At 32.3% G+C, this 25,210-nt stretch overlaps 2 protein-coding genes across 2 annotated transcripts; one reads left to right on the forward strand and one right to left on the reverse strand.

Moving 5' to 3' along the window:
- Window positions 1-1,758: 1,758 nt before the first annotated feature.
- LOC129298581 (glyoxylate/hydroxypyruvate reductase HPR3-like) lies at window positions 1,759-4,531 on the forward strand. The gene is made up of 2 exons (XM_054937002.1): window positions 1,759-2,257; window positions 3,706-4,531. Exons 1-2 carry the CDS (start codon window positions 1,805-1,807, stop codon window positions 4,228-4,230), a joined length of 978 nt encoding a protein of 325 aa, XP_054792977.1. The 5' UTR covers window positions 1,759-1,804; the 3' UTR covers window positions 4,231-4,531.
- Window positions 4,532-5,449: 918 nt separating this feature from the next.
- LOC129298582 (gibberellin 20 oxidase 1-D-like) lies at window positions 5,450-7,650 on the reverse strand. The gene is made up of 3 exons (XM_054937003.1): window positions 6,858-7,650; window positions 6,401-6,722; window positions 5,450-6,051 (listed from the first exon to the last, which is right to left on the reverse strand). The coding sequence occupies exons 1-3, from the start codon at window positions 7,424-7,426 to the stop codon at window positions 5,788-5,790; spliced, it is 1,155 nt and encodes a 384-aa protein (XP_054792978.1). The 5' UTR covers window positions 7,427-7,650; the 3' UTR covers window positions 5,450-5,787.
- Between the last annotated feature and the right edge of the window lie 17,560 nt (window positions 7,651-25,210).

Here is a 25,210-nt window from a genome sequence, read left to right on the forward strand (position 1 = left end):
TTAATTCCCCCCTTGGAGGTTAGGTTGACAATAATTTGAAGTATAATATAAGTACTTTTCTCTATAATAATGATGATTGGAGTATATTCTGGGGTGTCTCAATTTGGCATTTATGGAAATGGAGAAATAACTCCATCTTTGACCCCAACTTTAGTAAAACCGAAAAACCTTGCACCTTTGTTAATGTCAATGTGGAAATCTTTCTTGTGCCACTCCAATACAAGCTTGAGTGAGACTTCTCCTTTGGCTTGGTTTACTCCACCTAGAGGTTGGGTTGAACTTAATGTTGATGGTGCTGTTTCACAATTGAACTCTAAAGCTGGATGTAGAGGAGTTTTAAGAGATCATCATGGCTCATAGATTGCTGGATTTGCATTTAGCCTTGGCCAATGCTCACCACTAGAAGTAGAGGCTTGGGCTTGCTTTAAAGGTCTCCAACTTGCTCATGATATAGGCTTCAAAGACATTATGCTGGAAACTAATTGTAAAATTCTTGCTGATGTCCTTTGCTCAAATCCGGATGCGTCTCCTTCTTATAGCCAAGTTATATTAGAGACTTCCAAGCTTTTGAAGCACAATGGGTATGTTCGAACAATTCACATCCCAATATCTCAGAATCAAGTGATTGATTGTCCTTCTAAAAAGGCTCTTAATACCTTTGGTTATTACTATAGCATTCTCCTTTCTGTAAGGAATCTTGTTCTTAATGATTGTACGGGAATTATTTCCCACTCTCTCTACCTAAATAATACATTGGGCACTGCCCTCTTTTCCACCTAAATATATATATATATATATATATATTGTATTGGTGAAATTTAAAGGAGAGTGACAATTTATTTCAATAAGAACCCATAAATTCTGGGTCATATGTTGTCATATAAAACATGTATATTTTGTTATTAAATCTTAGCATATTTTTTTATTAGAGTTTCCTTAAAATTTAAGGAGTTAATATTCAGATTTTAATAATAATATATATGTATTTTCACAAGATAATCTAATACAAAATTTATGAGTCTTTATTGACATAAATTTTGTGGAGAACGATCTTCAATATCATTCGAGTACGTGCAACTTGCGAAAAAGAAAGACAAGCTGCAAATTCAAGATATCAAGGGAGGCCACACGAAAAAATGCTGAAACTAGCAATATCACAATATTTAAATCCCTTAATGAAATAAGCTTTCAGTTTTTTCTTTAAAAAAAAAAGATCTCATTTTTTTTTCCCAACCCGAAAGGGGGGGGGGGACTCATCAGTTTACGGCACAAAAGATACACTGAAGAAGTGAAGATGATATGACGAATCCTTTCCTATTGTTTTTTTTTTAAACCATATTATGAAAGACTGAGAGTCCATACGTTTTTGGTAAAAAAAAAAAATATATTTTTCACGGCAAATCTTGTCCGTGTTTACTCTTTACTATTTTTTACACCTTATATATTTGATATTTAAAAGTCAAAAAATACTTAATCAATAAAATGGACACCCTTTTTGTGCCAAAAAGGTCAAAAAATACCCAAAGATTTTAATTTTATTCTATTAAAAAGAGATTATATCTGTTTTTTCCCCCCAGAATTCCCCAAACACATTAACTAACAAACTTAGAGATAAATTTGCTCAAAAAGATTAGAGATAAAAATGTGCAATCATTAAACAAGACCAAATTACCTGTTTTTGTGGATCTAAAACGAGTATTTTATATTAGTATATTGATTCTAAAATACCAGCGTTGAGGAAGAGGTCAATTGACTTATTCTGACTCTCTCTTCCTTCCTCTTCCCTTCTCGTCAAACCCTATCAATGGCGACCGATCTGCCACACATTCTCGTTCTGGGTCCTCCGATGATCTTCCGAGACTTCCAATCCCAACACTCTCACACTTTCAACTTCCTCAACTTCTTCGACTCTTCCCTTTCTCTTCCCCAATTCCTCTCCTCCCACAACATTCATCCCTCTTCCGTTCGCGCCATTCTCTGCAACCCTATGCAGCGCCTCAACGCCGATGTCCTCCGCTCTCTCCCCTCCCTCGGCCTCATCGTCACCACCAGCATCGGCACCGATCATATTGACATGCCCGAGTGCCGCCGCCTCGGCGTCCGCGTCGCCTCCGCCGGAGGAGCCTTCACCGACGATGTCGCCGACCTGGCCGTCGGGTTGTTCCTCGATGTTCTGATGAGGATTTCTACCGCTAATCGACGTGTCAGGGAAGGGCTTCGATCTGATGAACTCCGGAATATACCCCCGGCTTTACGGGTAATCTTTTTTTTAACTTAAAGTTGCCACCTAAACTGTGCGTTATTGCCCGAATAATCTAGAATGTGAATACCTAATTTTTTTTTTTTTTTTCAGTCTAACGACGCAATTTCGGTCTTGATACAGATGTATAAACTATAGAAGATAATAGTTTCGTCGAAATAAGTAAAAAAAAAAAAAAAAATATATATATATATATATATGTTTTTTTTTTGCCAAAGTTGAAGTAGGTAAAATAGAATTTTACTTTTTGCTTTGAACATTATGGGCCAAGGTGATTGGGCCGGATCGGGAATTTAAAACGAGTTTATAAAAACGTGAAGTTCATCTTGTACTCTCGGGACTCGGTTTCGACCGTGGTGCTCAGCACCAAAAATACTGCGGTTTGGCAGTGTTTTTTTTTTTAAACCACAAACTGATTATAATAATAATAAATAAATATTATAAAATTATTATTTTAATATTTAATAAATAAATAAATATTAAAATGTTAAAATTGAACTTGAATATTTTGACTCATTAAAATTTGACTTAAACAGTGCATATATAAATTTTGATTTAAATAGTTTAGAACTGTACTGAAAAATTAGAATTATAACTAAAAATATTTTATTGTTTTATTGATTTTGCATAATTAAAGGCATGATCGAATATTAAATATAGATACTTTTTTTAATAGGAATTCAAATATTGATTGATTACTGTGTAAGAAACTAGCTTATTTTGCTAGAATGAATCTTAATTTTAAACCCTTCAAATCATTTTTTTTATATTTTTCAGTACAATTTTGAAATGTTCAAATTAAAATTTTTATTTAAACCATTGTGGTTTAATTTTAACATCTTAGTATTTATTTGGTTATCAAATATTAAAATAATAATTTTATAATATTTATTTATTATTATTATAATCAGTTTGTGGTTTTAAAAAAGAAAAAAAAAAAAACACTGCCAAACGGCAGTGTTTTTGGTGCTGAGCACCACCGAAACCAAATTGGTAATCTCGTGTGGCCGAAAAAAGAATGTTACAGTTTGTTGGCAGAGAAATACCAAACGGCTTTTTTTAGATGTTCGCAATGCCATAAAGGTTAAAGACTGTCTACTTGAGTTATCAAAAAGAAAAAAGAAAAAGGACTGTCTAATTGATGTCACAAAAGAAGAAGAGACTAATTGATATTTAATCATCATTAACAATTAATTTTATGATGATTTCAACAACTATTGCTAATATAACCTTTTAAAGTTACACAAGCCTAAGAATACTTGAGCTTCAGTTCACCTAAAAAGCATGCGTTGAGAAAACAAATTGCACTTTTGATCTGTCAAGTGGAGTCGAGATTTCATTGCAAAAGACCAAAAGGAAGCAAAGTACAATTAAGGGATGGTTTAGAAAGGGATCAAAAAAGATGTTGTAGAAGTTGCGGTGAAGACTTGAGATGGTTGTTTCAGGTGGGAGGCAAGCGAGTCGGGATAATTGGATTGGGAAAAATAGGGATGGAAGTGGCGAAGAGGCTCGAACCCATGGGGTGCAAAATAATGTACAATTCAAGAAGCAAGAAACCATGGGTGGCGTACCCATTTTACGGCAGTGCGGTGGAGCTGGCAGCTAATAGCGACGCTCTGGTTGTGTGCTGTGCATTGACAGAGCAGACGCATCACATAGTGGACAGGCAAGTGATGGAGGCGCTGGGAAGAGAGGGAGTGATAGTGAACGTAGGAAGAGGGGGTCTGGTGGAGGAGAACGAACTGGTGAGGCGTCTGGTGAGTGGGGAGATAGCAGGTGCCGGCCTGGACGTGTTTGAGAATGAGCCTCTCGTTCCCAATCAGCTCTTCTCTTTGGATAATGTTGTGCTCTCCCCTCACGCTGCTGCTCTCACTTCCGAGTCTTTCAATCACATCTCCCAACTTGCCGCTGCTAATCTCCACGCCTTCTTTTCAAATCAACCCTTGCTCACTCCCGTCACGCTGGACTGAACTGAAGGAGGTGTATTTCAGGAGACATCGTCAGCCAATAAATAAGTGTGTTTTTTCTGTGCTCCAGCTGTGGTTCTAACAATGACGATATGTGTTTAAATATGAGTTGCAATAAATAATTTGAGTTTGGGAAGCTATAGTTCCCACATTATTGCTCTGCTCTGTTCAACCTGCCCGAATCAGAGTAAGCCTTTTGTTCCGTTCACGAATTCTTGGATGATTGAAGGATTCAGGTTATTTACATTCTCAAAATCAATATATAGCGATATGCCATGATGTCAATGGACCTGTCCCTAACTCAGCTGCTTCCTCTAATTTTTTATATGCTTTTATTTATTTGTTTTCTTAATCTTAATTTTTTATTTAAATATATTCAAAAATTAATTAATATCTATATCTGTGTGTGTATAAATATAACATTTTGCTTTATAATATTTGAAAATTATGTTGAAAGCGTGGTTAACGTCACCCCTTCCTTTCACAACATATATTATCTAAATATTTAATTTGAATTATTTAAGGATTTCACAACAATTCTTAAATTATTAAATATTATCTATTTTATGTGCTAAGCAGTTTTTTGAGATTGCCGTCCATAGTCCCATCATAACTTCAAAGTATTCTTACCATAGGCAGGGACGTACTTGGGTTGAGCAAAGTGGGCACAATTGCCCAACCACTAAATTAGCAAAATTTTGGCAAACTTTATTGTGAAATTACACTTGCCTCCTCTTAAAAATTGCAATTGCCCCTATTTACTCCTTTATTTATTGTAAAATTAATTTTTGATGCAAATAAAATTAATATATATATTTAAACTTCTCATATAATTTGTTTATATATTACTTTAACTAATACTTATAAAAATATTTTATTCAAAAATATTAATATTTATATTTTGTATTAATGTTGCCCTCCACTAATAAATTTTTCCGGTCCGTCACTAATCATAGAGTGAACAAATTGTTACCGTTGACTTTTAGTTGTCAAAAGTGGTTTGACAGGTTTTATAATTCCTCTACATTGTTTAAATGTGTTTTAAAAAGCAAAAATATTGTAGTCGTACGGGAGGGGTGGTATCAAATAAAGTTGTCGGCGGCGGGAAACTTGCCTTCAGTTGTTTCAAGCGGTGCGTTGTTGTTTCTGATTTAGGCAAATGAGGATACAATGAAGAGAATATCTTTAATATTGAAAATCCTAGATGCATGTATTATCCGATAAGTATCTACAATATCAACAAGAAAGTGCGCAAGTCATCAGACAGATAGTCATGTTTTTTTCAATAATAACGAGAATGACCAGAGTTCAGTGAATTCACTTACATATATGGAGCCCATGCCATGAAACACTCTCCTTTATTCATACAAATTGCACTATATATCTATAGTGGGATTCTTTCAAACAGTGACACAGGAAGGTACATGTAATTGCAGAGAAAGAGGCCTCTTTTTGGTTTTTCTGCTATCCTTTTCTTTTTCCCCGTGAGACCCACCAAAGTATAAAGCTAATATGGGAAGAAAGCAGCCTCTTTAACTTTATTTGATGTCACCTTCTAAGTTATATGTTTTTCTCTTGTAGCCACCTCGAGAAAGCATCAAAGGTTCTCGTGTCTGCCCTGTAATGTCTCTGAGTGAACTCTAGAAGTTTTGGCCATGTGAAGTCTGGATATATTCTTGGATTTTCGTCGGCAACTAGAAGCTCTGGAGGAGCCACTACTTTGTCCCATCTTGGACACAGAAAGAAAGCAAGCGATTTCCTCACACTCGTTTTGTTCACTACTGCTCTATGCAAGCAACTCTTGTATATCCCGTTTGATAGAGCCTGAAATTGTCAAATAATAATCAGGCCAATATAATGTTATTTTCTTTTTTATGTATAGTGGGTGAACCTTTCCTATGAAATGAGACGTATCATTCATTATCTCCATCAATAATAGAGTATCCATGTGCTTAGTTCGAAGAATGATGTCACTGAGTACTTGACATATCTTAGACACAAGTGCAAGATCTTATTTTGAATGTGTCCAGGATCTGGTATGCAATTGAAATGTACTTTTTTCTATATCGGAATAAACCAACAAACTGGTCTTTGAATGTTTGAGTTTATTTAGCAGAAATCTCTCAAGAGTTAGCGTGTCAGTCATCTCTTCTGTTTAGCAGGAGAAGCATACCATGAAGGTGTCGCCGATGTTGATGACGAAAGCATTAGGGTAAGGGGCCACTGAATGCCATGTTTGATTGGCAAGCACGTGGAGACCTCCAACTTGGTCTTGATGAAGAATGGTGAGGGAAGTGGGGTCGCAGTGGGGCCCAGTACCAAGAGCAAGGTCTGGGTTCTGGCATGGAGGGTAGTAGTTCAGTCTCATGATGGAATCATTCTCTTTGAAGAAGTCTTTGAAGTAGTTGCACCCAACTCCTAGGCTCGTTCCCAGAAGCTCCATTATTCCGAGCGACACATTGCTCATGGCTTCACAGTATTTTTGGTACAATCTCCTGAACCAAATAATAATTTCAAACACAACATGTAATAAGAAGGAGAATTATCGACAGTTGAATATTTGTGTAGAGATTAGGTCCATAAAGTGACCTGGAAGAAGAAGAAGAAGAAGAAATCTTTCAATTTATTACCCGAATTCCCTGAAATCTTCTCCCATAACGTTCACAAAATACTCTTCAACTGTTCTTTCAACGAACTGGTCATCAACTGCAGCAGCAGAATACCTGAAAGACAGCGTCTCTTTCCATGGAAGATTGGAGGAGAATCTTCCGGTGAAGCTACTGGCGTAGCCAATATGCTCTCCAGGCTTCCTCTGAGCCTTCTGCTTGTCACATAGCTTCATGCAGAAGAAACTATCCATGAGCTCATGGGCTTGGGCTATGAGTCCAGCATCAACCCCGTGGTTAACCACAAGGAAGAACCCATGGCTCCTGCAAGCTTCTCTCACCTGAGAGCATGCCTTGGCCATGGCCGCGGGGTCCCCAGAGAGAAAGCCCATCAGGTCAATTGGAGGGACTCGGAGTTCTGGTGGGCTCGGGCATGATGGCTTCTCATGGTCAGGCCATATGAACTGAGAGGGTATTTGAGATATATACTTGAGAACAGAAGCATCAAAAACCAAAGTTTCTGATAAACCTTCTTTGCTTTCTGTAGGATTTGGAGGTGAAGGAAAAAGAAACTCTGGTGCAGGAGGAGGCATTGGCAGTATATATTTCTTGAGACTCAGAAGAGTAGTGTGTAACGACCAGTGAAGAAGAAAGGGAAGAGGAAGAGATAAATTAATAAGGAAGAAGAATATTAATGGAGTTTGAAGAAAAGCCAAGAGAAGGCATTGGGGAAGTCGGGGAACACAAATGGGAATCTTATAAGAAAACTTCTTGTTTGCTTATGCTCGCTCTCTCTCTCTCTCTGTATGTGGATATATAGAAATATATGGATTGGTGCAGTTTATATTCTACAATATGTCAGCTATATATGGGGATTAGGAAGCACTATTTCATATCATGCAAGTGGCAAGCTATGCATTTCACATATAAAGGAAGGCAACTTTCCAATTGATTCGGCTGATTCTAGTAGAAATATATCATATTTCATTATAGGTCTAGTGATATTTGATTTGATTAGAATCAGTATCCCTTTGGTCGGAAATTCTTTTTTTCAGTCACTAAAAAATATTGTTTTCACTATTTATTTGAACCATGCAATGCTCTTGGCCATTTTTAAGTTTTATATGTATATTTTCAAACTAAAAATAAAAAAAATGGAAAAGTATTTCTATTATACATGAAGTAGAATTACAAATAAACTTATCATTAATAAAAATATTCTAATGCTATGTTTGGATGCATGGAGATTTAGATTTGAGCCAAATCTATTGTTTGGGTAATCCAAATCTAAATCCTACCTTAATTCTTTTGTAATTTTAAATCTTTTCTTAACTCCTATTATTTCAAATTTTAATATAAGCTTCTCTTTTCTTTCATGTTCGTTCATCAACTTCACTACCTTATGAACTTTGATATCATTGCCTTCGACCAACATCCATTGAGATTCGATTGCCAGCATCATTGGGACTAGACTGCTAGTGTTGATAGGGACTGGACTGTAGGTGACAACCCAAACTGAAATGCCGACACCAACTAGGATAGGATAGTTGGCGTTGACTGGGACTAGACCACTGGTACTGTCTGGGATCGAATGACTAACTTTGACCAAGATCACGCGGATGGCACTAATCAAGACCGAACTACCCATGTTGATAGAGACTGAATGACTGGTTGTGGCTAAGACTAAATGGTCGGCACCGGCCGAGGACGCACGATTAGCGTCAATCGATATAGGACTGCTAGCGATTACTAAGACCAGACCGCCAGCTGTGACCATTACCAGACCAATGACTATGATCGAGATTGAATAGTTGTTGTTGATGTAACATCCGAGAAATTTATGCTAGATTAATTATTTTAACAAGTATGATTAGTGAATTAATGAGATGTATGGCCAGATGGGTCTAAATTGTGAATTCAACCCTAGATGTGGGTTCGAGGTGAATACGGGTCATTCGGGCAAGGAAAAGAAGTGGAAAAGAGGAGAAATGCTCGCTGTGCCACATGCCACGACATGTGAACAATCCGCCGCAATGCACAGAGCAAAACCAACATTCATTGGGCCTTTCTATGCCATGCATCGTGGCGGGAGGCTACGTGTGTCATGGCATATGGCCAAAAATCAGACTTTATCAATTCATGTTTGTGTTCGAAAATAGAAGAAGAGGAAAGGAGAAATTGAAGAGAACAACTTGGCTCTACTTGGACACGCATATTAGGACCCTTGAGGATAGTTTGAAGCTTCCCAACACCTAAAGTAAGTATAATGAGCTTCCTTTCTTCCTTTTACTTGCATATTTATGAAGATTAATGTTAGGGTTTAAGTTGAAAAATTAATTTTTGATCCATAGGAGTGGGTCTGAACCTATTGACTAAAATGGATATAATAGGAGTAGTTTTGAGTATTCAAACCCTATATTGATGACTTTGTTAAGAGTTAGTTGGAAGGAGTTATTTTCATGCAAACTGCAATTAATACGATTATTGGGAGAGTTAATACTCATTAATAATGGTTAGATGACTTATTAATGATAATGTGGGTTAATGAAACCTAGTAAACCCATTAGGTATGAATGAGTAGTGAATTATGGGATTAATAGAATAGAGAATGTGGCGACTAATGTTGGTAAACTCACAAAAATAGGATAATGATGATATCCTTGTAATATGATTGTAGTGTGATTCATATTGGCACCATTCAAGCTTGTGAGAAGCTTTGAAAGTTGGAATTATAAGAGGTAAACCTTTAACCTCTCAAAAGTTTGAGATAGTTGAAAAAAACCTAGTCTATATAGTTAAATATTAATTGATTATTTGTGTAACATGGTCGATGGTTTGAACTGTTGATGCAATTGATAATGTGTTTAACTTGTGAAATGGTTTTGAAAATGAAAAGCTCTTATATGCCATCTATTTGTGATTGATGTTTTGATTAATGGTATGTTGTGGTGAAAGTGAAAAAATGTGATATTTTGAAAATGCACTACATGTGGTATATTGGTTATGGAGTTTATTAGAAGTGAGAAATCGATGTGAACTTGTGATATCATTGTGAATTGGGTCACATTGCACATTATATGTGATACGCGCATAGTATGATTATTGGCAAGAGTTCACTTAGGGAAAGGAGTGGTTGATAAATCCACATAGTATTAGCAGTGACCATTGGAATCAGAAACTTGCCTTGGCACTAATTATTGGAATTGGGAGGTAGCTCGTGTCCTATGATTGATTTGGGATTGTCCCACTTGTTCTATATGAAACTTAAACCTAACTAGTTTTTACTGGTTCATAAAGAGGCTAGATTAGGGGTACGACACCTCACATTTATTAGTATTAGAGGAAACTAGATTATACAAGTGAGTGAGTTAACCCTGGCCTGGTAGCTCCTCACAAGTAAAAGGCTGGGTTAGTTTGTGAAGGACGTATCCATATGATAGCCATCAGTTTCGTGTCGGAGGTAATAAGAGGGAATAAGTTTGACATTTGATCATGCATTTAGATTTGGCCATATGGTTACTATTATTATAGGTTGACATGTGTTAAGGGCGTATGGTTGGTATTATTGCGACCCCATGATGTGTGTTATCATTTATGTGGCTTTATGTGTGTTAGCCTGGTCACATGGTTGTTAGTATTGTGAACCGTGGCTATGTTCATCATTTATGTCATATATGTGTGTTCTTGCCTATTTACATATGTTTCAATTGATATAAAACTATATAGGTTAAGTAAAACTTGATTACTGAATAGTTGTACTCACCCCTCAATTCTCAATATTTTTAAGGCCTAGCTTATCGAATTAAGGTAGGGGAAAATGTGTTGAGGCATAGGGTTCGAGAGTAATCCTTTTGTATGCTTTTATGTCGTTTCTCTATGTATGAACATTGTTAATTTGCTAACTAGATTATATGCCATTGATTTTGAACCATTTGCACTAAATATTGTGTCATTTGTATTTTGTTCCTTGAGTTAGTGTGTTTTGATTATAAATCCTTAGATAAGGCCAAAATACTTGTACAAGTATGAACAAATATATTTTAATTAATTTGGAATGAAAATGAATGGTTTGTGCAAAATTCCTTCCCTTTATGTTTTATAAAAATTTAGGATTAAATGGTGATTTTATGTTATACAAGTTTTTGGCTGAGTGTGGTACGTTGCATACATTCTCTTGGGTCCATTGAGTATGGTTAGATAGTCGGTGTAAGCTTTTAGCACTTGTGTGTGAGTTGAGACACCATTGTTGTGAGTTTTATATTAAAAAGTGGTAAAACGGATTTTAGTATCCAACTCTTTGTAGAAAATAAATTTGAATGTGAAACTTGTGCCATTAGCTAGAGTTAGGAAAAAGCTTTGTGTAGATACTGAAACCATCTCAATGGGATGTCAGACGGAGATTTGGAACGCTTTGAAAGTTTGCTTCCACTGCTATCAAATGATAGCAGCTGTTTGCTGTTAAATTATGTGCAATGCACTGTGACAGATGACATAGATGAATGACCAGTGGTGCATATGTCCTTAGCCGTGGCGCATGTCACATTTTCTACATAATTTCATTGTTTTAAGTTTTAAAACTTAATATTTTAGGCCCCACTTGATTTTTAAGCTTTCGCATTACTTTGAAATCATGTTTTGAGCATAAGATTAGCATTTGGGAGAGGTTTAATTGTTGCAAGTGTTAAGATCTCTCATTAAATGATTTGAAACTTACTTCTCCTAAGTATTTATGTGCTTCTCCCATTTAAAATTTGAAAACTTGGTTCCTTCATTTGTGATTTATGTAAACTTGATAATTCATATTGGGTTAGACCTATGATTACCTTGATTATGGAGTTGATGATGTTTAATGGGTAAGGATCTTTCAACTTAGTATTAGTTTCTATGATTATGAGGACTTGACTATGGATTTGTGAATTAAAAGTTGAGTTTGCTTGTGAATTTTGCATTTACATATAGAAAGTTAGCAACTAACATTATACACATGCTATTTTTCCCTATTGAGCTAGCGCATGTTCTTTTCTTTTTGTGGGATAACTTTCATCCTTAAGAGGGGAGAATGGGGGCAGAGAAGAAATATGGCCGACAATATCTCGGTAAATGTATCAAGATAAGAGCGGGAAGTCTTGGTATGAGAAGAGAATATAGTTTCAAGTGAGCAAGTTGAGATGGGTCAAGGCTTAAGACAAGCTAGAGAGCAACCGAGATCTACTATGGGTAACGACAATATATTGCTCGAACTGAGGTCTATGATGAGGAGGATTGAGCAGAGGATTGATGAGCACGATAAGATTTTGAAGAAAAGACTTGAAGAGACTAGTAAGACCGTGGAGAAGCTCGGGAGGTAGTCATAGGGAAGTGAGATATGACAGAAAGGCATTTGGCCAACCTGAGGAAGATTATTACAAACAGAGTGAACCGAGGAGGTTGGAACCTGTGAGGCCTAAGGGGTAAGAGAAAGAAAGTTCTATTGACTTGGCTTTGAAGAAGTTCACCCGATTGAATCCTTTATCATTTGAGGGTTCAATGGAAAATAGAGTGACTAAAAAATGGATAGATCGATTAGAGATGATCTTTTTTGTTATGACTTGTACGTCGGAGTAGAGAGTACTTCTTGCCATATTCCTACTTGAGGATGCTGCAAACCCATTGCTATCTAAGATTAGTCTACGATCACCATCTTTGTTCCGTTTGCCTTCTTGGTCCAATGCTAGACACTACTATTAATGGGGGATGGGTTGATGTCATCATCCAAGTCCAATCCACAACGCTCGGACTGCTATAATCATCCTATGCTAATTCATAAGCATTGTTTGGGATCAAGTCATTGATGCTGACAAGGATCGGGCTACCACTGTCGATTGAGACTAGACCACTAACGTCATCTAGGTTTGAACAACTAGAGTCGATTGAGACCAGGCCATCACCTTTGATTTAGATTGGATCATTGACTTTAGCTAAGATCAGAGCACCAACATCGTCTGAGTTGCTTTTAAATTCAAACATAAAATTTGAAATTTGAAATTTTATTTGAGATCCAAAAAAAGGATTTTGATATTATAATTTAAAATTTTTTATATCATCCAAACAAAGGTATGATATTTCAAATCCAAAGTCTTAATCCAATTTCACCCATCCAAACACAGCCTAAATATATTTAATTATAATTTATATTTTTATGTTTTCAAAAAATTAAGGACTTAACGTACGTTCAACCAAGAAAGAAAAATAAAGATATCTTACATAGATAACACGCACAAATATGTGTACAAGTAGACACCGAGGCAAAATAAGAAGTCTTTTTTTTTATCACAAAATAAGAAACCTTTGTTGAAAAAGAACTTAACAGAAAACAAATCTTCCAGCAGAAGCCATAAAAAGCCAAAAAAATAAACTTATAAAAATACTAGCTAGGCATGGCAAGGTTGGTAAGGAAGCTTCTAAAAAAAGAAGTTACGATTTGGAATACAAGCTGTCCAACTAATAAGGTTATTCTGGTGGTATATCCCTATATCTGAAATTTTTATACATACTTGATTAAAATGAAATTTTTTAAAAATATATCATTATTATTAGCATGTTATGTTTGGTTAGTGAAATAATAAGGTAATTAATGGCAAAAGAGTTACGTTTTTTTGCATAAATTTAAAAATGTAGAGGTTCTATTATTAAACTTTAGAAGATTTACCTGTAGAATGCATAAGAAATTGTATATGTAGGCTTGATGATGAATTTCAGAATCTTATGAATTGCTTGAATATTATGGAAGCTTCCAAGTTGGCAAAAAAAAAAAAGAATTTGAAACTGAAAGAGGGATAGATATTGGGACAGAAAAAACTACTGTGACTAGCATTGTGCGCGCCTGCGCGCGTGTTTTTTTTAAATCAAATTGCTTTAAGTTTATCCAATCATAGATCCTTTACAGTACCCCAAGCTTGTCACAGGTATATATAACATTTTTTTTCTAAAAAGATATAAGTCATACTTCAAATTTGATAGACTATACCTATATTTTACAAGTGAATTGAAAGCATAAAAGAAGCCAAATCAGAAGAAAGATTTCAGTTGATGGACAAAAATCTGAGAAAGCATCTCGGAATAGTTTTACTATATGTGTTGCTTGACACCTAATGGATGTTATACATGAAAAGTAACCTTTCCCTATATTACTATTATAGCTCAAATCTTTATAATTTTTTAAATTATTTTTATATATTATTTTGGTTTAAATCTATCATATGTCTATTCAAAATTTTAGAAAATATTTATTATTATTTAAGATAATATTTTTAACTGATAAGAAGCTCTACATATTTCTTGTCTCTTTATCACCTATGGTAGAGACAATTATTGTAATTTTTATTTTTTTTGTAGTGAAATTCCTTACTCATTGTTGTGGATTTTTTGTCCCTCATATTGAGGGTTTTTCCATATTAAATCTCCTATGTTATCTTTTATCATTTTCTTTAACTTGTCTATAATTTTTAATTATTTTATTCTAGTTACTTTTGCTTATTTTTTGCATATTTTCCACCAAGTGGTACCAAAGCCTTGAAATTTTTTTATGATATTTACCATTACAAAGTTTGACATTAAAATTTTGATGACAAGGTTAGTTTTGCTATTTGGCGAGTTCAAATGAAAGCTATTTTTACTTAAAATGGGTTAAGAAAGCTTTATTTGAAAAGCATAAAAAGTTGGTGACTATGTTTGACGAGCAATTTGAAAAGTTAAATGAAAAAGCTCTTTTGACTATTCAACCATGCCTAGCCAAATTTATGAGAAGTAGTCAATGAGATTAGCGCTACCTCATTGTGGTTGAAATTAGAATCTTTCTATATGATGAAAAATTTAGGAAATAAGCTTTGTCTGAAAGAACAGCCATATACCATTTGTATGGTTGAAAGTACTCTTATTCAATCTCATCTTGATGAATTTACTTCTATTATTATGGATTTAGAAAATACTGATGTCAAAATTGAAGATGAAAATAAAGCCATTATATTAGTTGTCTCATTGCCTCTTATTTAAAGAAATTATGCTATATGAAAATTTAGACATCTTAGCCTTTGAAGATGGAAAATCTAATCTACTGTCCAGAGAAAATTTTGATCTTGAAGTTTGTTATAAGGACAAAGGTGAAGATTTAAATGTGAGAGGAAGAAGTGATGAAAAGGGAAGTACTAGAAAATCTATATCTAAATCTAAGAAACATAAATCCAATAGTAATGATAAAACCTATAATTATTGCAAGAAGCTATAGGCCATGAGATCTCTCAATGTTACAGAATTAAAAAGAAGTGTAAAAGAGAAGAACAAAATAAACAACCTGAAAAATCATCCGCTGAAGCTAGTGTTAACTCAAATGGTGATGCTTTGTTGTTTGTTTCCTCGACTGATTAGAGGAATAGATCTAATTGAATTTTTAAGTCTACTTGTAGTTTTCATATATGTCCTCATAAAAATTAGTTTACTACTCTTCAACCTATTGATCATGGTATTGTTTTGATGGGTGATGATGATAAATGTAAGATTTTAGGAATTAGTATAGTATGGATCAAGACTCAAGATGGTATTGTTAAAACTCTTTTTGATGTCTGTTATGTTCCTAAAGTAAAAAGAAATTTGATTGCTTTGGGGTACTCTTGAATATTAAGGGTGTAATGCGAAGTTCTTAAAGTTTCTGAAGGTTCTCTCCTTTATGTGAAAGGTAAGTCATGGTACTCTATATGTCTTGCAAGGTTGTTTCAACATCTATGCCTGCTGATTCTCATACTACCCAACTATGGCATATGTGATTGGGCCATAAAAGTGAGAAAGATATGAATATTTTAAGTAATAAAGGTCTCTTGTATGGTTAAAGTATTGGTAAATTGAAGTTTCGAGAACATTGTGTTTTGGGTTTATTTTCTTGGGCCTAAAAAAGAAGTTTTCTCTTATTTCAAAAAAAAAATGAAAAATTTTAGTTAAGAATCAGTTAAGGAGAAAAGTTTAAAAGTTGTGAATAGATAATGGGTTAAAGTTTTGTGAAAATGACTTTAATGAGTTTTATGCTAATAATGAAATTGCTAGACATAAGACACTTGTAAGAAAATGCCAACAAAATGGTGTTGCAAAATGTATTAACATGACTCTACTTGAGAAAGCATGTTGTATGCTCTTTAATGTTGGGTTATAGTATTGGCATGATTTATAGGCTAAAGCTACATTTACTTCATGTTATTTGATCAATCGTTAACCTCACATATCACTTGGTTTCTAAGTTTTAGAAGAAATTTGATCAAGTAACCCTCTTAATTATTCTAATTTAATAATTTTTGGATATCCTGCATATGTACATGCTAATAATGGTAAATTAGCTCCAAAAGCTAGAAAATGTATATTTCTTCGATATGCATTTGAATCTAAGGGATATAGGTTATGGTGTTTCAAGTCTACTATGAAGAAAGTTATTCCTACTAGAGATGTTATATTTAATGAAGATGCATTATTCTTTTTAGGAAAAATTCTTGTGTTTCTTCTTCAATTGGTGTAAATAATGAGCAGAATATTAATGAAAAGGTGGAGTCAGAGATTAAAGCTACTACTCCTTGCTCTATTATAAGATTTATCTCTAATGGAGGAAGTTATGATCAAATATATGTTGTTGTTACAAGCACCACTCCTACTATCTATCAAGAGTTGTGTTAGTTGCATTTGTTGTTTTATGTTGATGATATGCTTATTACTTCTATAGAGAAGTCTTTGATTAACAAATTGAGAAAACTTAGTAAGAAGTTTGATATGAAGGACATTGGTATAGTAAATAAAATTCTTGGCAAGAAAATTTATAGAGATTGTCGAGCTAGTAAATTGTTTGTATTTCAAAAGAAATATATTTTAAAGATACTTGATCAATTTAATATGAGTGAGTATGAATCCATGTTTGCTCAAAATTCAAAAAGGATACATGCATAATTCAAAAAGGTAGTCTTGTGTATGCTATGGTGTGTACTAGGCTTGATCTTGCATATGTGATGAGTGTGGTAAGCAGAAACATGCATAATCTTAGAGAGGGTCATTGGGATAATGTTTAATGGATCCTTTATTATTTGAAATGTACTTGTAATGTTGGTATGGTCTTTCATAGGAATAAGGCTGTAATTAATAATATTGGTTTTAGTGACTTTGATTATGGTCGTGATTCTAATGGATGAAAGTCTTTTTCTGCTTATATTTTCTATTTTGTTGCGATGTCTTGTTATTGAACTTGGCATTGTCCAAGGAGCTACCGTTGTTTTTTGTGATACATATGATTAAGAATGATAGGTATCACCTGAAAACTAAGCACATAGATATCAAATATTACTTTATTAGAGATATTGTTATAATTGGTGAAATTGTTATGAAGAAAATTCATACATCTCAAAATCTAATAGACATGTTTATGAAGCCTCTTCTTGATATTAAGTTCGAGTATTGTTTGGGTTTAGTTAATATTCGTAACACTAGATTGCCCTTTGAGGCTGTTTGGCAACGATGACCATTACTAAATTTGAGCCAAGGAAATTTTTTTTGAGATTTTGACTCAAATCTTTATAATTCTTTGTTATTATTTTTATGTATAATCTTAATTTAAATCTATCATATTTCTATTTGAGATTTTATGAGATATTTATTATTATTGCAGATAATATTTTTAACTAATGAGAATATATATATATATATATATAATATTTTTTTATCATCCATAGTAGTGACAATTATTGTAATTGTTTTCTCACGTTAAATTTTTGTGTAATCTTTTATCATTTTTTCTAATTTCTTTATAACTTGTACTTGTTTTATTCTATTTATTTTCGTTTATTATTTGAGAAACTTTCTAACATTTTCCTTAAAAAAAAATCTCTACATTCTTGTTCAGATTTCAAACTTGAAATTACTTTACGAGTTATAAGAATCTAGTAATATATAGACCGAAACTTGCTTATTTTGTCATTACCAAGAAGAAGAAGAGAAAAAGAAAGAAAACTTACTTATTTTGATTACTTCAGAGTTTAGACAGAAGTTTACCTTTTTTTTTTTGGTTCAGCATAACGTCTAACATAAAGTTTTACATTCAAATTAAGACTTTTAATCCACAAAATGAAAAAGGTAATCAAGTAACTGGCCTCAAACTTTAAAGAATCTCCCAAAAGGGTTTCTAAACAAGTATGTTATATGCCATAGTTTAACTAGCTAATAAGTAATTTAAGATTAATTTATTCAACTCTAATCCACTTGTCTCTATATTTTTCTTTTCTCACTGAACAATCCTTTGTTCAATTTTTTAATTAAATAAAATAAGATTGAACTTAGATGAGTAGTCAGAATATTTGTAATGAAGGTTTATTTATAAGGACTAAACTAAAATTATGAAATTGTAAAAATAAAAAAATAAAAAAAGATTTAAATCTATTAAAAGGAATAAATCATGTTTCTCAATTCTTCTTAAATAAGTTTGAAGGGTTCAGCCTTATATATAAAAATAGTTATATTCAAAGAATTATCTCTAATATAATTATATTTGACAACACTTAAGTTTAATTCAATGAAATACATATTACATAATTATATGTAAAAAAAAGTAAAATTTATATATCTAATATCTCAATGAATATCAATATATATAATAAAATTAATAAAAAATTGTACTATTTGTAAATTATAAATCTTATAGTTTGTTATTGCTTCGGTTTTATGTGGTAACAATATTCACAAATCAAGACTTCTTCTATTTTAGGGAGAATCTTACTTAGAGCCTTCAAAACATAAAAAAAAATTATACTTTGGGCCCAATAAAATCTGAAAATGTACTATAAGCTCAAAGGCCCTTCTTGCAATTTTTGTTGTGAACGAAAATATAATCTTACTCGTCTCAAAACAAACTAATCTTCTATGATCTGATCTTCTTCCTCTCTCTTCCTGTTTGTCTTTCTCTTCCTCCTCATAGCATTTTATTACAGTTCTCTGATTCTTCCATTTCCTCCTCCATCTTCTCAATCTATTCACTCTTTTTGGCGGTGAGCCAACATATAAGAGCTAGGTTCTGCACATCTTGATCTCGCTACTTTTACTATCATCCCCAAACAACTTCTGTATATCACTCTTCCTATATCAATAACCATTGTTTCTAGATGAGTACTGGTGCACTCTTTAACATCTAGCCTCTAAAACTCAAGTTTCTCTATGAGTTTTCTTTTAGATCTATTCATCTTTTATTTATATACATATTTTCAAAATTTCTAGGAATTGCAATGAGATTTTTGGGAATTGCTACAAAAGCTGTAAAAACCAAAACTTGCCATCTCTGAGTTTTGAATATTTGAATTTGGAAATTTTGGATTTAGATTTTGAATTGTGAATAGATGAACCTATGCTTGTGAATATTTGGATATTTAGTTGTAAATTTGTAAACTTTGGCAGCATGTCAACTCTAAACCTTTGCTTGTCAAGATATGGACTTTTATCTGTACATATTTGAACCAATATTTGTGAATATTAAGACTTTTAATTGTACATTTTTGAATTTTGCTTATCTATGCAAAAGTATAAAATGATTTAGGTGTAACATTTTGTACTAGCTAGTTGAGCATTCGAATAACAATAAAGCTTAAAGTGTCCGTGCACTAATAGCAAGAACCAAAGGAAAATGAAAATAAAAGGGAGGATGGCTTCTACATCTCCCTATGTAGTGGCATTCACTGGAATTTCAGCTTTTGATGGTTAAATATTGAATTATGTGTTGTAAAAACATGAACATTATCTTGTTAATATTGAATATTCAGTTGCAAATTTTTCAAATATGATATACATGTTCTTGAAAATTCAATGAAAAAATATTGTTAATAATAGAAGGACCTTGTGTAGATATTCAAGTGTGCCATATAGAATGATCTTGTATTGTTAATAGATGGAACTTGTCATGTTCTTTGTAAATTTTCAACTTAATTACACAAAATATGTGAAATATATGGATATTATATTATTAATAAATGAATATTGTTATGTTATATACAGAATTTTTGTAGTTCATAAACCTGCAATTTTTTTACAAATGTTTAATTTAACCACACGAATAATGTGAAATAGATAGATATTATATTATATTGTTAATAAATGAATATTTTCATGTTATATACAGACTTTCTATTATTCATAAACTTTAAAAACTTTTACAAAAGTTGTAAAAACTAAAACTTGCCATCATTGAACTGTGAATATCTAAAATAAAAAATTATAGATTTTAAATGTGAATAGTTGAATCTATGCTTGTAAATTCTAGACTATTTGCTTGGAGAACACTTGTTGTAGTGTAAATGAAATTATTTGCAATTATCATTTGTACACATTTATGGGATTTATGAACAACAAAAAGTTCATATATAACATAAAAATGTTCATTTATTAACAACATAATATTCATCTATTTTACATGGCTTGTGTGATTAAGTTGAATATTTGTAAAAATTTCTCAAGTTTCTAAAAAATAAAAAGTTTGTATCTAACATGAAAATGTTCATTTATTAACAACACAATATAATGTCTATCTATGTTACATTATCCGTGTGGTTAAGTCGAATATTTATAAAAGTTTCCTAGATTTATAAATAACAAAAAGTTTGTATATAATATGACAATGTTTATTTATTAATAATATAGTATCCATATATTTTACATCGTTTGCAATGCATTTTCAGATTCTACAATATAATTTTTTGTGTTTTGAGGGTTCTAAGTGAGATTCTCCTTATATTTTACTCTTTATAATGCACAAAATGGTGTTAATTTAAAAAGAGAGAACAAAATGTGAGGACCCTGGCTTATTACAAAAAAGGACCATAAAATGGATTAATTCCTCTAAAGTTCCCAGTCAAACCAAAATTGTGTAGAAAGTATATAACGGACACGACAAAGGAGCAACAAGGACGAAGCCCATGCGGGGGATATTGTTCTCGAAAGATCGGTGGGGGGTCCTGAAAGAGACTGAACTCAAACCTGGGCAAAGGCACTGAATTCATTTAGCAAATTGCCAAACTGTGATGTTGTTAGTGGGGCTAGAATCTCAAAGCCTGCAAGAGAAAATGTTACGAAACTATATTAGATTTAATTATGAGTGAAAATAGATCAGCTAGGCTAATTGTTGACTAAATAGACTTGACCTATTCATATAAATATGCTTAATTATAAACCTACAAGCCTATTTATCAATTTTAATATTTTAATAAAATTTAATTTAATTATATTATAATATGTTATAGATGGATTTTATAAGGGAGGAAATGATATTTACTTATATTTATGATAATAATTTATTTATATAAAATAAAATGGAATTTTACTTTATTTGTTAGTTTAATTTCTAATTCACAGACAATAAAATTTTAAAATAAATTAACACAATTCACACTAATTATATTTATATATATGTCACAATGTTATATTTACATAAATATAATGTAAAAATATATTCAAGTAGGATTTTAAGTAAATAGGCAAGTCCTATTTACTTAAACAGGCTGGGTGATAAATCTAGCCATGATGTTTTGATTTCTCATTATCCACCACTCTAGTACAATTAGAGGGTGGGTGAACAAAAGTACCTGAAAAAAAAAAAAAAAACACAAAGCAAGGATAGCTAAAAAGTGAGAGATTTAAAGGAGGGACAGGGGAAGAAGCAGGATTTGACGGAGGGATCCAAATCCTGAAAGCTGTGAGGAGAGTGACACGGAAAGCAAAGAGTGCGCAGTTCATAGCATCTGCACCCAAAGCGTCTGCGCATACTGCCCCACAACTACTAGCACCCCATCTTCACTCATTGCTATTCTTCTATTCTTTAATAAAAAATATTATAAAACAAGCTCTGGAAGATGGCCCAAATTAAGACACATGTCACCCAAGAAAATATTTACAAATTATTTACTATCAAAATTCTCCACCTATAACGAAGAGTATTATTTGATTTAATTGGTTGAATAAGTTAAATTAGCATATTTTAAGGTCTTGAGTTCAAGTTTTAAATATGAATCAAGTTAAATAAATATGTTAAAGTAATTCATATAATATTCATAAAACCATTATTGATAATAACAGCCTCACACAAACAGAGTGTAAATTTGTTGTTTGGATGAAATATGGTAATGCCCCCATATTACTTGCTTCCCTATGGGTGTGTATGAGAGGGGGGGGGGATAATACAGGCACAATAATTAATTAGTGATATTTTGTGTTACTTTAAATTAAAAAAACCTAACTCTTAATTGAGGGAGGTCAACGTAAAAATAAAATTTGAGTAAGCCTCCATTTAAACAGTTATTTTAATCGAGTCACCTAAATAATTCGTGCATCAATTAAGCTTTTTTTGGTACATGAATTAAGCTTTTTAGTGAAGTATTCATATATCATAATTCATCCATATGGGACATTTGATCCAAATTAAATCTGTTTCACATGGATATGGTTATGAGCTGTATTAATACATCCTTTCAACTTGTAATAATTATTATTACCACTAATCACTTGATATATTTCTCTGATAAAATTAAATCTAGAGAAAAATGTTTTTGATTATATAGTTTTCCACCAAGTTTTAATTTATCTTTTCAGTAAATAAAAATCATATTTCTTCTTTTCTAAACCAAAATCAATAGTTTTTTTTTTAAAAAAAGCGTATAGTCTAAAAAAAATTCCTCTGCTACACATAACCAATACCAAATTTGGTTTTTAATATTTTTAAAATTAAAGAATTACGATTTTTTTAAAAATACAAATAAGAATTAGCAAAATTATATTTTTGTCTTAAGCTATACAAATTACAAAGTGAAAAAGTTCAGTATCTTTAAAAAATATCTGGCTTTTCATTCTTTGTCTTCTATTCATTGGTCCTTCCCAATACTTTATTCGGACAGAATCTTTTTCCGATTATTATTTTATTGCAAATATGAAAGGAGAATCAGTTTTATGTGGCGTGGCATTTTCTCCTCTTCTCGATCGTTTCTTGAGGCATCCCATTTGACATAAATTTAATAATGTAGAATTTAACTTTTAGGAAAGCATAAAAGCTTGATTTATACATAAAGCACAATGGGGATTTCTATTCTCTTCGTATCCTTTTTAACATTTTTTTTTGAATAAATCCTTTTTAACATTTTAAACTACGCATCTGGTATGAGCATGACCAATTCAAATCAAATGATAATATTTTTCATTTTTTAAAAAATAAAACATAAGAATTATTTAACTTATGCAATATTGTTCAAGTTATAGTGTCTGCCTTACTCTAAGCTCCAGGACATACAGCTAAACTTTTTTCTCACGGGCCCAAAAAAAAAAATTCTATGAACATATAGATAATGTGAAAAGGAAAGAACTTAATCTTAATCTAGAAAACTAATGACAGATGCATCAATGCACTCCTTTCGTATTAAAATTTGAAAAGCAATATAAAATAAACTTCCAGTTAATTAGGAATCAGCTTATCATTTAGATACACGAATTTCTTTAGCATGATTACGTTCAAAATTGTGCAAATTAGCCCTTTGTAATTGTAATATTCTAACAAACAATACGATAAGATATCCCCAAAATTGTTCCCCAACAAATTCTACTTTTATTTCAGACCCAATAAAAGGTTTACGTTTTCTTCGTAATCAACTGCACTCTAAGAGGGTGTTTCGTATATAAAATAGAACTTAACAAAAATAATTTTATAGATGAAAATCAGGGAAAATTTATTTTATATACTTGAATAAGAAAATTAGTAAAGAATAAAATCTTCTAAATATTTATGAAAATATTATAGATATTACACAACTCACTTTATTAAAAGTAAAAAAGCTTTCACTTTCTTATAACCAAGCATTAATCCCTCAAAGGTAATTTTTTCCTGTCAGCCCAAAATCCTGAATTAACTTACAAATTATTTTCTTAGTGTAATTTTGAGTTTGCCAATAAAGAATTGTCGGCCTTTTTTATTTGCCAACTGAAGTTCAAAATTCGATACACTATAATTCTTAAGATTTACTCTTAAATTAAGACTCTAATTGTGTCTTCCAAACTCCAATTTAGAAACCAATAAAATTAGAAAAAAATTGAAAAAGTTGAGAATATGCGTAACATATATAATGAGTTACTAGTTACTAAATCAAGAAAGTGTATGTCATTTTTTTGATACGTATAACATTTAAAGGGAAGATCTGGGGTGTGGAGGAGGATAGGACATAGGAGGGTTCAAATTCAATGCATTAATTAGGAGAATCTGTTTGTAACTCAGCCTAAAGAGGATTTGTCAAATTTTTGTGCTGCTGAATCCTTATGTCCGATCTGCTTAAAGGAGGAAGAGACAACTGAGTATTTGCTTTTTCACTGTCCTTTAGTAAGATCTTGTTGGTTTGGTTGTAGTCTAGCAACTTTGATACTCTCTTTCTGTTTAAAAATATAAAGCATTTTTAACCGAATCTCACCCTTCAATAAAATAATTATCTTCTTTCAAAATAACCCTATCTTTCTATATTTACCCCTATTAGATACCCTATAATAAATATAAACTCACTATCAATAGGGGTACTTTTAAAAAAAGATAATAATTACACCTCGAAAGACTAAAAATACCTTACATTTTTAAACATCCAATTCCTCAAAAAATATCTTTCATTTTTAAATGGAGAGAGTATCTAATATTAGTATTTCTACTATATCTGCTTGGCTGATTGATATTTTGTGTGATAATAATGTGATTGGGGCTTTTGAAAGAACACTTGTTGCTTCAATTTGTTGGGAAATTTGGAAAAGTAGATGTAATTGGGTATTTGATGGGGAAAGGGTGAATGCTGAGAAGGTTATAATTATAAATGCTTATAGAATTGTGAATGAATGTAAAAATTTGAAGCTCCAACATAAATTGAAGAAACATGATATGCATATGAAGTTAGTTGATAGAAGTTTGTCTTGGAGGAGACCTTTACCAAGGGGAGTAAAGATTAATGTTGATGGCTCTTTTAATAGTGCCTTGAAGTCTTCTAGTATTGGTCTTGTTTGCAGAGTTGAATTTGGGAATTCCTCAAGTGAGTGTGGGAAGAATATTGTTGCTAATTCTGCTCTCATGGCTGAATGCTTTGTTGTTCTGGAATGTTTGAGGTTGGCTCAGTGTTATTCTAGTTAGATGGTCTCTATATATGGAAATGATTGTGAGATATTCTTTCAAATGTTATTAGGTAAACTTAATTCTGATTATGATTAGAAATATTCTAGAATTATATTGTGCAAGATATATTCTGGTAGCTAAAGAATCATGCAAGAATGTTTGTTTCTCCTTGGTGGGTTGCCAAGGCAATAAAGCTGCTAACTTTTTAATAGTGATG

The sequence above is a fragment of the Prosopis cineraria genome, unplaced genomic scaffold (assembly GCF_029017545.1).
Source record: "Prosopis cineraria cultivar Desert tree isolate PC_DT_omini unplaced genomic scaffold, ASM2901754v1 PC854, whole genome shotgun sequence".
In the NCBI taxonomy this organism is placed as follows: domain Eukaryota; kingdom Viridiplantae; phylum Streptophyta; class Magnoliopsida; order Fabales; family Fabaceae; genus Prosopis; species Prosopis cineraria.